The 12,881-nt window shown below is 39.9% G+C and overlaps 1 protein-coding gene across 4 annotated transcripts in view; it reads left to right on the top strand.

Moving 5' to 3' along the window:
* Positions 1-12,881, top strand: part of HDX (highly divergent homeobox) — a 96,176-nt gene that overhangs the window by 28,713 nt on the left and 54,582 nt on the right. For all 4 annotated transcript variants that reach the window (XM_034780961.1, XM_034780959.1, XM_034780960.1 and 1 more), the window contains one exon: positions 7,951-8,004. In XM_034780961.1, the coding sequence (XP_034636852.1) occupies positions 7,951-8,004 (54 nt within the window). The remainder of the gene's footprint in view (positions 1-7,950; positions 8,005-12,881) is intronic.

The following is a 12,881-nucleotide window of genomic DNA, read 5'->3' as shown; positions in this document are numbered from 1 at the left end:
TGTGTGGCTCAAAAGCTTGTCTCGCTCACTAACAGAACGTTGGTCCAATAAAAGATATTACCTCACCCTCCATGTCTCTCTAATATCCTGGGATCGATATGGCTACAACTACACTGCACACAAAGGGCAAGTCAGTTTTCATTCAAAAGGGCTCTTTCCCTAGGAAGGGATCCCCCCCCCGTCAGTCCAGAGATACTAGATCACTCCTCGGGTTTCTTCTTATAGCTGCTTTCCCCGGAAGGCAATCTGGCAACTTCCCATCATAGCATGAGCCCTCCCACAAACTTTGTCTGTGTTTAGTCAACAAAGGATTTTCCATTGTTGAACATAACGACCTATACTTTGAAGTTAACGTGCTTCTTCATTTACAGTTCAATCCCGTTTGATGGGCAATTCAGTTGCACATACATGCACAATGCATTCAGTTACAGCAATCCAGACAATCTTTCATTAGTTTTCATGAACAATGTGATAGCCAGAAACAATCCTTCATTAGTTTTCATGCAGTTTCACACATTAAATAAATTCTCATCTACACGCTAGGGATGTAAAATAGTAAACTGGTAAGCATTAGTCTGAATGGATAACGCAGACCAACCATTAACCCCCCGCCCTGGGTGGGCTGGTGCAGTCCCAGCTGCACCGGCCTCCCAACTCCAGTGCCCGGTCTGATGGAGCAGCCTGAGCCCCGTGCTAGCGGGACCAGCCCCAGCAGCAGCCCTGAGCTGCACCAACCAGCTGGAGCAGGGTTCCCTGGCCCCTCTCCCTTTAATCGGTTAACCAGTTAAACAATATAATTTTAATGGTTTAACTGGTTAACTTTTAAAATGATATTTATATCCCTATTACACACTAATACATCCATCTGATCTAGGGTTAATTAATGGGCGCAGGGTCAAAGGCACCATGAAAAAACAAACAAAACAAAAAACAAAACACAAAGCTGTTCCCCCTGTGATGCTGCCTAGCAGGTTGCCAGCTCAGTCCAAGGCAGCAGGCTAATTCACTCCAATGCTAATAGAAAGCAAGTGTAAGTTTATTTAACAAAGAACAGAGATTCCAATGATAGCAAGCACAAATACTGGAAACAGAGGGTTACATATAAAATAAAATTGCCTACTAGAGCCTAAACTTAACTAATAAGACATTGTGTCATAAGAGCAAAAGCTCACCCCAAATCCTTCCAGTGTATTACAGCCAGGGTTGTGTGGGTTTTTTGTTCATGAAGCAAGTCCACTGTCAGCGTACTCACTAGGTGAAAATTATCATTTCTCCTTGCATTCTTCTGATATACCAAACTAATTCTTTGATCTTAGTCATAAACTGGAAACCCTGCTGTCGTGTATTTCTTCCTGTAGATTTTGTGGTCTCTTGTAAACTTTGCAATCTTGATTAGCTGGTGATACCGTGTTCCATCAGACTTCTATTGTAAAACACACAAATGTGTCCTACGAAGATAAGTGTCTCTTATCGCTTGCCTGAACAGAACCAGTTTATCACCTTCTGGTGACCTGTCTTGTGTGCCTTAAAAACAGTTTTCAGCATATATACATAACTCCATACATATTACTGTACATACACTTTTCAGTGATGATCGTTGTGAAAGAGGCTTTCAATAGAGGCCTTAAATGATACTCTTTGGGCTGGTCCACACTAACCCCCCAGTTCGAACTAAGATACGCAACTTCAGCTACATGAATAACGTAGCTGAAGTCGAAGTATCTTAGTTCGAACTACATGATACAAGATACTACAAGTCCACACGCGGCAGGCAGGCTCCCCCGTCGACTCCGCATACTCCTCTCGCAGAGCAGGAGTACCGGTGTCGACGGCGAGCACTTCTGGGATCGATTTAGCGCGTCTAGACAAGACGCGATAAATCGATCCCAGAAAATCGTTTGCTGACCGCTGAACCCGGAGGTAAGTATAGATGTACCCTTTGAAATAAATATGTAGGTACTAGACCCAGGGGATCCCAAACCATATTAAGCCCTATGGCTTCTGCCATTTGGCACCAAGAGGTTCCTGAGTCACAAGCAGCCTACCACTTCCTCAAGTGGGGCTTCTAGAACATTTACCACTTACCAATGGGGGCGGCGAGAAGTCGCAGCCAGCACATCGCTCGCCCGCGCCGCTTCTCGCCGAACCTGCCGCGTCAGCAGGTAAATAAAACTGGCCCGGCCCGCCAGGGTGCTTACCCTGGCGAGCCGCGTGCCGAACATTGCCAACTCCTGGGATAGAGCTTTTCTTCTCTCGAGAGATGGTCAATTAGCATTTGCTGTTAAAGTGCAAATTCGGATCAGAATGTTATTTAAACAAAGTGTTGATTATTTTCTTATATACATTTTTGTATGTGGCAAGGATCCACTTTTAAATTTGATTTGTTTTTAATACCTAAAACAAAAAGACACGTGTCTAAAGCGCTGATCATCCTTCAAAATCAAATGCATTATTATATAGTATTATATAGTAGAGCACTCCAACAAGCCAATAACCAATTCCATCTCTGACCCTTTCCCCACATAGGGTGTTTCTTGAGGGCAATAATTTCATAATGAGAAAACTGTCAAGATAGGCTGGCTTTTTGGCTAAGAGCCAGGATGGTATCCCATTAAGAGAATCTACTGCCATGAATATTTATGACATACTATGCTTTTACATATTAAGAGTTTGTGGGAACATAAAGAATATTTGGTAATGGTTTTTCAGTGTCGGCTTTTATTGTTCTTTTGGAGAGACATTTGAAAGAACCTGGAAAAAAAGAAAAAGCTTTTAGATTTTAGTGGTCTGACACTCTAGCATATGCAGTCATTTATTGTTTATATTATTGCTCGAGTGTAGTATAATTTAATTCATCAACCTGGGAATGAATATCCTTATTCTTAAATTCCTGGGAAATCCTTCGGATTCAGAAACATATGAAGCTTGAGTTACTGAATTGTTTGAATGCTCAGTTATTATAACAGATAGTGATTAAGAGCAAGAAGTGATGATTTGTGTCCTGATGAATTCATTACTGTTAAACATTAGCAATTAGTCATAACCTCCCCAATTGAAATCATTTAATCACATTTATGTTAATCTAACACAAGAACAAATTTAATAATCAATTTTCATGACACAAAGGGGTTCTTTGGAATTATTTATCCAGTTATTTATTCATCAGCAATTTTCTGTTCAAACTATTAAAAATGAATAATCAGTGACTTAAGACTTTTTTAATCATGGAGCAAGGCAATTTTACCAAGTTGCACGACTTTTCTTTTTTTGCGGGGGGGGGGGGGGGAGGTAAAGTGAAATTATGTATTTAAGCTTCTTTGTACAAAATGTTAGGATTTCATTTTAGTTAAATTTAAATGAACATGAGGTGCTTTTTTGTTTAATACATTAGCTTTCCCTGTTTGGAAACATTATTGTTAATACTGTACTGTGCTGTCTGTAATTTGCCCTTATTTTGTACATGAAAAAGTAAAACATTGCAGCCAGGTACAGACGAGGGCTGGGATACCTTTTTAAAATGTTAGTTATAAAGCCATTAGTTTATTTAGTGATATGGCAATTATGGGTTATGTTTTTTCTACATTCTTTTTGAAAAAAAAGAACTGGTCCCACTTTGTTTCTCTTATGAAGAGTTGTTGAACACATGAAAATGTCAAGATAGAAATTCTAGATTTATCTGAAATTAATAGTTGACTAACAGACGTAGAAATTGCTAACACCACCTGTAGTAGAGACTGGTGCTTGTTTTACCTTTTTTTTTCTTTCTTTTTTTTTTTAAGTGTGATGTGGGGCCTTTTCTTGTCTAACGTGATTTATGTCAATTAAGACAGTTCTTTGTAAATATCAGCTTTTATGTGTTTGTTTATTTGAATTACTGTGTTAATGTAGGGCCAGGTTCTGATACTCTTACTCAAATTGAGTAGTCCCATTTAAATCCAGTGTGATTGCTCAAGGAGCTAGATACTGTTCTTCTTGAGTATTGTTCTTCTTGCAGTCCAGCCCCTAAAAATTAATGTGAGTCACATAAGCAGTGTAACAGTTTGGTTTAGCTTCTTAAAACTATGTTAAAATGAATTGGTGGACAAATGTTAAAAATATACATAGTATCTTTAAATTCTTGATTTTTTTTCTTGTTTTGTAATTGAAAACTCTGCCTAACAAACTGCAGATACTATGTAAATACAAACATTGCCTTTACCTTTCATAATGGTGAGAGCAAGTAATCATTTGATACAATTTACCAAGGATTGCGGTAGATTCTCCATCACTGACAGTTTTTAAATCAAGATTTATTTTTTTAAGAGATACACTCTGGGAATTATTTTGGGGAAGTTCTATGGCCTGTGCTATACAGGAGGTTAGACTAGATGTTTACAATGACCCCTTCTGGCCTTAGAATCTATGAAACTATGAACAGTTTCCACAGAATGGTATTTTGACAAAAACACTGGTGATGTTGACTTTCCTGTTTCCCTCCCCCTATAGCAGGGGTTCTCAAACTGGGGGTCAGGACCCCTCAGGGGGTCACAAGGTTATTACGGGGGGGTCGTGAGCTGTCAGCCTCCAGCCCAAGCCCCACTTTGCCGCCAGCATTTATAATGGTGTTAAATATATAAAAAGTGTTTTTAATTTATAAGGGGGGGGGGGTCGCATTGAGAGGCTTGCTATGTGAAAGGGGTCACCAGTACAAAAGTTTGAGAACCAGTGCCTTGGGTGGCTAGGTGTCCGGGTTTTGACTGGAAAGTCCGGTTGAAAAGCGGACCTCCTCAGTGTCCAGTCAGATCTACTGACCGGACACCCAAAGTCCGGTTACTGCAGATGGGAAGGCATTGGGTCATCACCTGCACCAGCCCCTACTCAGCCAGGGCTGCCTACTACCTGCAGGTCCCAGCCCTGGCTCTGCAGGTGAGTCCCTTTGCGGAGGGAAGAGCGTGAATGGGGGCAAGGCCTTGGGGGAGGAGACGGGACAGGGGTGGGACCTTATGGGGAAGAGGTGGCAGGGCGGTTCCAGCACTCCTGCAGGAGTGTCCATTTTTTAAATATTACAAAGTTGGCATCCCTATCCCTTTGTGGTCCAACGTGAGAGGGCATTCTAATCGAGCTAGAACAGTGTTTCCCAAACTGGGGTTCGTGGACCACTGGGGGTTTGCAAAATGTTACAGGGGGTTCCCGGGAAAAAATTCCCCTAATGGTGGACAGAGCTGTCCCTAGGGCTCCTGGGCAGCATGGGGCCAGCAGCCTGGAGCCCCTGGACTTCCAAGAGCTAAGCAGATCAAAGCAAGTACATCTATCACACTGAGGAGATTTAAACTTCAAAACTCCTTATAAGAAATGGAAAGGGAGGTGGATATTTTTTGCTGTTTTTAAAAGTAAATAGGCAGCTAGTATTGGTTTTTTTAAATTATTATGAAGAACAAGTTTAAGCTTTGTTGTAACGTGGGTTGTTTGCCTGGACTGCTCAAGACCTGAATGCTTGTGTAGGAGGAACTCTTTGAGTTGGCTTCTTGAATACCTTCACGCTGTCACACATCTGATACTCCTTGATGAAGCATAGGAGTCTTGTCTTATAACAGGCTTATTCAAAGTGATACAAGCTACGAAAGTGAGATCTTGGAAGGGTGTTGCCGTTTTCATAATGTAATAAAAATACTGTAATGATAAATAATAGTGTGTAATAAGCATGTCATAAAAACAAATTTTATACTTCCAAGATCACTGCTTTTATAATTTATACTCAGGTAAAGGAGAAAATCCCTGGAAATATTCATTTTTAGGAGGGGGTCCGTGAGACTTGACATTTTAGTGAAAGGGGTTCACAGGTTGTTAAAGTTTGGGAACCACTGAGCTAGAAGATGGCTCGCTAAACAGGAAGTTTGGAAACTCTTAAAGGGTATTTTCTGTACAAAAGTGTCTTGGCAAGTATAAAGGACAAACTTTTAGCTGTGGAAGATATAATTATAGTTTTGGATATGCATTTGTTCAGAAATTAGTAAATGTTTTTAATGATGAATATAATTCAAAGAGGGAAGTATTATATTTACCATATTTTGAAATAAGTGAGTTAAATCTATGATGGCTTTCTTTTCTTCCTTTTATTAAACTGTTTGAGAGTCTCTTCAGTTTCTGTTGTAAATAAAAAATGTTTGTACCAGAATCCAAAACCAGCCTAGAATGTTATTTCATACCCTGCATGTTTGAGTCAGAGAGAGAAAGAAGTACACTTCAGGTTTATGTAAGCAAATGGCTCTTTGGAAGGGTGGGAATCTGTGGTGATCAAGAAGAGAGATCCCCTGAAAATGATCACTTATTACTCTAAAATGCAGATTCCGCTATCTAGAAAAATTTGATGCTGAAAACCAACTGTTTTGAATCTGGTTTATTTATTAATGTCTCTGGCACATTACATGAAAAGCAGTACCATAAACAGATACAATTGGAAGGTATGTTTTGGCAGTGAGTGGTTTCATGCACTTGGCCCATGAGCCAGATCCAGCCTGCTTGATGGGCCTATGACAAACTCAAATGATGTAGAATTCAGGTTTTCATTTCAAATTTCTAGGCCTCATGGTTTGCGAAGATACAACCATCTGAATGTGTCAGTGTAACTTTGTCTAGCTTGAAGCAACTGTTTTCCAAATTTTGACTTTTACTTTCATCTTGTTGAGGTGTTACTTCTGAAACCTAACCATGACACTAATTTAAAATAATTTGGGTGTACAATTTTGCCCAACTTGCAGTTACTGTAATTGTGCATTGAAATTGGGTAATGGTACGTGCCACTAGTAGTATATACAAAGGGCAGAAGTGACACTGATTTTAGAAGTGCTTTGTATCCTTTTTTCCTGCTGCGTGCAACAGTAGCTTTATTAAAGGCCAAATTCTGCTTTCAGTTACACTGGTACATCTTCCACTACAATAAATGAAAGTTGCCTCCGTACAACTGACTAAACAAATTGGCTCTAAAACAATAGTTATTACTAAGGACCATATTCTACCTATAGTCTTTGTGCAAATCTCCCACTGGGCCTGATCCAAAGAGGTGCTAAACCTTTGTAACTCAATGATAGTAGTAGGTAGTCAGCAGCACTCAGTATTGTGGTCGTGTTTATTAATGGGCGATTGGCTGGCTGTTGATTTAGGATATTATCCTAATTTAGTAGTTCTGTTCTACAGACTATAATAAAAAAAATGTATTTTGGCCAGTGCTACAGAATAAATTTGATACTCTTTCAGTAAGGGCTCTGTAAATGTTTTGATTTCCACAACATTTAAAAAAAAAATTGTTTAAGGACTGGTGTTACTATAATATAGTACAAAGTCAGTCCTGAAACTTTAGGTCAATAAGAGCAACTCTGCTCACCTAGCTCGTCAGAGAAGTCCCACAGTAATCAGGCTACTCACATCAATAACACAAACAGAATTTGGCCCCCTATGAACAGGGGCGGCTCCAGGCACCAGCGCAGCAAGCGCGTGCCTGGGGAGGCAAACCGCGGGGGGCGGCCTGCCGGTTGCTGTGAGGGCGGCAGTCTGTTTGCGTTCGGCGGCATGCCTGTGGGAGGTCCGCCAGTCCTGCGGCTTCAGCGACAATTCAGCGGTGGGGACGCTGAAAGCACGGCACCGGCGGACCTCCCGCAGGCATGCTGCCAAATCTGTGTGACCAGCGGATCGCCCACAGGCACGCTGCCGAAAGCCGCCTGACAGTCGTGCTTGGGGAGGCAAAAAACATAGAGCCGCCCCTGCCTATGAAAATCTTACAAGCATTTTTCTTAAGCAGGAAGAAAGCATATTTAGATCTGGATAGACGCTTATCACAATGAATACACACTCTTGAAGCTGGATTATTTTGCACAAGTCATGCAAAAGCTGTATGCATAGTATTATTTGCCATACCAGCAGTCTGAGCATGTGCATTATTGATAATTGTTTTTTTTTTTTTTTTTGCTTCCACAGATTTCAGGAAACCTTACTGTGCCTTGGATTACAGGGTGTTCCAGAAAAAGAGCAGTAAGTACATTTCCCTTGAAGCAGCAAATGGGCCAAGTAAAGGCATGGAAAAACATTAGAATTTTTTTTTTTAATGACCTCTAGAAAAATGTCACTTCAAAATGTTTTAGACTTCGAAATGTTCAGGCGATGGGATGTATTGTATTTCACAGTGAAATAGTGGTTGGAAGGGTGGGTGTTTATAGAATGTACATGGAGGGTAAGATCTCATTAGTGAGAAGGTAAGAGATGAGAGTAATCGTTCTTAGCCAATATATGAAGGATAAGAGATGGGATAATGGTACAAAGGGAGATCAATCTGGAGGAGAGTGTGTTCTGATGTGGGTGGATAATGGTTGCACATGTTGTGGAGTACCACGATATGGAGGGTATGGGATAGTATCAAGGGTACTTTATATAGGAACATGGCTCATACTAGAAATGTAGAAAAGATACTGTATGAGGGTATAAAGGTGCTTTGGGGATGTAATAGGATGGTCAGGGATGTGAGAGTGCACAGTTAAAAAGTTGTCTGTCAAACCAGAAAGGACGGTTAACTTCATTTTCTCCCCATCCCTCACTTTTTATAAAAGACAAGTAAGTATTTGCCTGTTTGCTGTTAATGACCCATCCAATTTGACTGCATCCAGTGTTCCACATAGAGTAAGTATTTAATTAACTCAAAATTGAGCTGGCTCATTTCTGTAGTGGCTACCAGCACCTACAGGAGGAAATTTCCACAGCCCATTTATCTCAGACATGGCTTCATAAACACACACGTTTCATATCTTTACTACTCTTGTCACAAGAATGTTTTTGCTTCAAGGTTTGTCTTCACTGCAATGTTAGCCTGAGTTATCTACACTTCAGTTAACTACTCTCGAGTTTCCTTAGTTCAAATGAGCCTGGTAACACTGCAAAACAACATCTGAGCAGCACCAAGTGGTAGTATGAGCAGCACAGAGTAGCTGCATCATTAGCAGGACTCAAGCTTTTTTGTAAGCTCTCGGGGAAAGGAGCCATGTACTACTCTGTATTTTGTACAGTGCCTACAACAATGGGGCCCCGTTCATGGTTGGTTGGCACTACCATAATAGGCATGATTAACAATTCATATACTCTCTGATGGGCCAGGCAGCGCTTGAGGTGGAGATTTTTGTGCATGAGCGGGAATCTGATTAGGGGCAGCACTCAAGTTATATTTCTAGCTAACACTGTAGTGTAGAGAAGTCCTCGGTCTCCTGAGCTGATGCTGACTGCATGTGTGCACGTGTATGTACATATTTTTAAAAAATAATTCTCTGAATGAAACCAAAACTGAAGTAGTTCGTCTCCTGATTTCCTACTGCTGGAATGTGCTCATATTTTCTGGCATTATTTTCCTGGAGAATAGTCGTGTTCCATAAATACAATGTCAGGGTGGATTAGTTTTGTGTAATGGCCTCAGAAACCATTGTTTTCCTCCTGTACCACTGTGAAGATTGGAGTCACAGTCCCTAGAGTTAAGCATCGCAAGGTTGGTGGTGAGGTGCTTGGCTCTGGCATTCACTTCCCATCTAATCAAAATACTCATATTTTATATATATATATATAAAAAGTGGGGTTTGGGGTCCATGGCAAGATCTCTGTCTTCTGATAGGCTACTTCATCAGGGGTAGAAAGTTGAGGGGTTCTTTTATACTGTAGGTTTAACTTGTCTGCATGTCCCTTCTTTGGCTTTCATTACTGCTCCGTACAGAGAAGCTAATTTGTTTTACAGCAGTTTGCATAATTTACAGCAGTCAGTTTCAGAAACAATGTAAATATGTAAGATATTTTAAAGTCGCTATTAGCAGTCCTTCCTCTAAGTCAGAATGCAGTATATTTTCAATGGTAGAATAACTCTAGTGACAGACTGATGTCACAAAGAGCAACTGGGAAACCCAGTGGAGTGAAAAATAGCTCACCACAGCTCTTTAGAAATGCAGAATAAGACTTTGTTTTCATAAAAAAAAAAAAAAAAAAAAAAAAAGCCCTGCTAATGGAAAGAGCAATGAAGACCGCTCCAAGTGAGCTCTCTCAAAATGAAACTTTTTACCTACAGTTTACATTACTTTTAAACTAATTTTAGAATGTTCTTGTTCTCCTAAATCTTAGATAATCCTTTAAATAAGCTTTGAAATATACTTCTGTTTGTATTTATTTTGCTTCATTTCATTTTAATTTACATGAAATGAAATCTTAGATTGTAGATTAGCTTGTCATGTACAGGAACTAAAATGTGCTGATGTGCATCATTTTTTTAGCTTATGGAGTAACTGTAAATCTGCTCTGGAAATACAATAATGTGTGTGCCAAGAATGCTGTTTAGTAATCTTGGTTAACTATCTTGATATTAATTTGTGTTGTTAAATAGCCTGAATCAGTGCAATTGAAGATGCTTTGTAAACCATTTTTGACTGTTGTAGGTTTACTAGTCTAATGAATGACAGCAGTTTCCCATCTTTCACATAATCTCTCAATTTGCACAAGGCAAATTGTATTTTAATGAGATCCAAGAAACGGACAAAATAATTTGTATTTTTAGGAACATGTGGTAGGAAAACAAAATATCTAATTTTGTGTTGTGATTCAGAATAATCTAGGGAAGGGTTCTACATAGAGTTGTGTAGAGAGAAATTGGAGAAAAATAGAAGGCTGTACAGTATTAGATAGGTATTTAGGGTGTACAGTTGAACTTTGTTTGAAGTGGTATTTCTGGCAGCCTTTAACTTACAGGTTGTCTCCACATGGAGTTGTTCCTGATTAATCAGGAACAAGTCTATGTGTGGACAAACTCTCAGTTTATCTCTAAAGAAAAAAAATTACTTTGCAATCGAGAAAAATAGTAGCCTATATGCAACATCTGTTTAATTCAAATATCTGAAACACTTGGGAGGTAATATATTAAACATCCAACACCCGATCCCTTCAGTTAAAGGATAAGAAAAGTTTACAATCCGCATCTGTCCTCCGAGGAGACCTCCAAGGACAGAGAAGAATTGACACTCCTCGTGTGTCTCAGACAGAACATATTTATTTAAAAGAAAGCAAAAAATCCTAATGCATTGTTTGTTTGTGAAAGGTGCCCCGAGTAGCAGATGGGTTCCTCTTCATGTCATTATAAATTAAAAGAAATAATTACAAAAAGGATACTTGCCCGTATACACACACACATACTTGGTAGATCACCTTTAAAAAACAACAGTCTCTTACTGATAAAAAATGAGGAAGGAAAGCAAAAATAGAAAATGTTGTTATTGTGAAGTTTCCTTGTAGACTTATGTCATTTAACTTTCTGCTATCTGTAATAGTAGCCACAGGCCCTTCTGAGGAACTGATCTAGAGTCAAAACCACATTCTTTTTCCATACCTGTTGCTGTAGATAGGAAATTATATTGGTGCTTCCTGTGAGATCTGTTTCCTTTGAGAGTTTTAACAATAATATAAGTAATTGGCAATTTACAGAAGAAAAGAAATAAAACTGTTAGATATTAAATACGTGGATTATATATGCTGATGCTTCTGTCATTTGTGTACACAAGTGGCAAGTTTGTATGTGCATGTGTGGAGGACCTGGTATGGAAAACAAACCCTCGGAATTGAGGTGAGAAATGTAGTTTCATCTAAACAACTAATTTTTTCTTATGATATATAGCTTTAACACTAGCCACTTCATCAGCTTTTAAACTAGGATTTTCAGTGGCAGATACTAGGGTTCATTTTGAAGTAACTCCTACATACTTGGTTTCTTGCTTGCATTTTAATTGAATGGCATGATGCATAAATTGCACTCATTCTAAAAGAATATTCACAAGTCTTTCAGTATGGTTTTAGGTTTCCATCTGTAACAAGTCTTCAGAAGGAGAAATGGAAATGACATATATAGTCAGATCTTCAAGCTCAGGACCCCCTGTGGGAAAGCAAATATGGATTAAAGCCACCTCTGTCCTCCTTTGGCATCAATAAGAGCAGCCTCAGGACTGCTGTTACACGCTTTGGATGCAGTGGCCCCAGGGGGCTCCTGCTGGCTGGAGATTGCCAGAGGGCCTCCTTGACACATTCCTGACAAGTCTCCTATGAGGAGAGGAGGCTGGGAGTGGATGGCACAGAGTTAATGAATTATGGGTGCTCAGCACTTGTGGCCTTGCCTAGCTATGGACTGAATTGCCTACCTTTAAACATTCAGGTTCGAAAATTTTGGCCAAAGTGTACCCGTGGGATTTGTCCTCATCCTACCTGAAAACATATCCCTCTGTTCATTCTTTCTGGTCTTAAAAACTTTTCCTATGTGGCTGAGTTAGCTGGATATGTAAGTGATATGTTCAGCCTTACATCTCTGTACAGCGGCATGAATATAACCCTCACTGAAGAGAAATGCTTTTAAGTGTTCCAGTGACATTTTTTTTATTTGACCAATTCTTGACTGAACAATCACATGCTCTGTATGCAAAGTTATTAGAGTGATGGCATATATCCATTACACAATGGATGTGTGCATCTCATGCAATGGTGCCAGAGTTTTCTCTAGTAGTGGCCATGTCTGCTCACTGATGTTCCTTTGCTGCGAGCCGAGGCTATAAAGGGATGGAGCCGTCCTGCTCATCCTTCAGATCCTTCCTACCATCCGTGGTCGATCAGAGCATACTGTCTGTTTGTTCCTTCAGTGGAGATTGCAGTGAATGTGCATGTTTTAGTTAGTCCTACTTAAAAAGTAGGAAACCATCCACAAGTGCCACGTACCTTAGTAAATAGAAACATTTCTTTATCTGGGTGTGTATGCCTACACTGCAATTGAACACCTGTGGTTGGCCTATATCAGCTGACTCAGGCTCACAGGGCTCGGACTGTGGGGCTGTAAAATTGTGGGGTAGATGTTT

This window comes from Trachemys scripta, chromosome 9 (genome assembly GCF_013100865.1).
Source record: "Trachemys scripta elegans isolate TJP31775 chromosome 9, CAS_Tse_1.0, whole genome shotgun sequence".
Classification (NCBI taxonomy): Eukaryota; Metazoa; Chordata; order Testudines; family Emydidae; genus Trachemys; species Trachemys scripta.
Note: the sequence above shows the minus strand (reverse complement) of the source record. Positions and strands in the feature narration are given on the sequence as shown.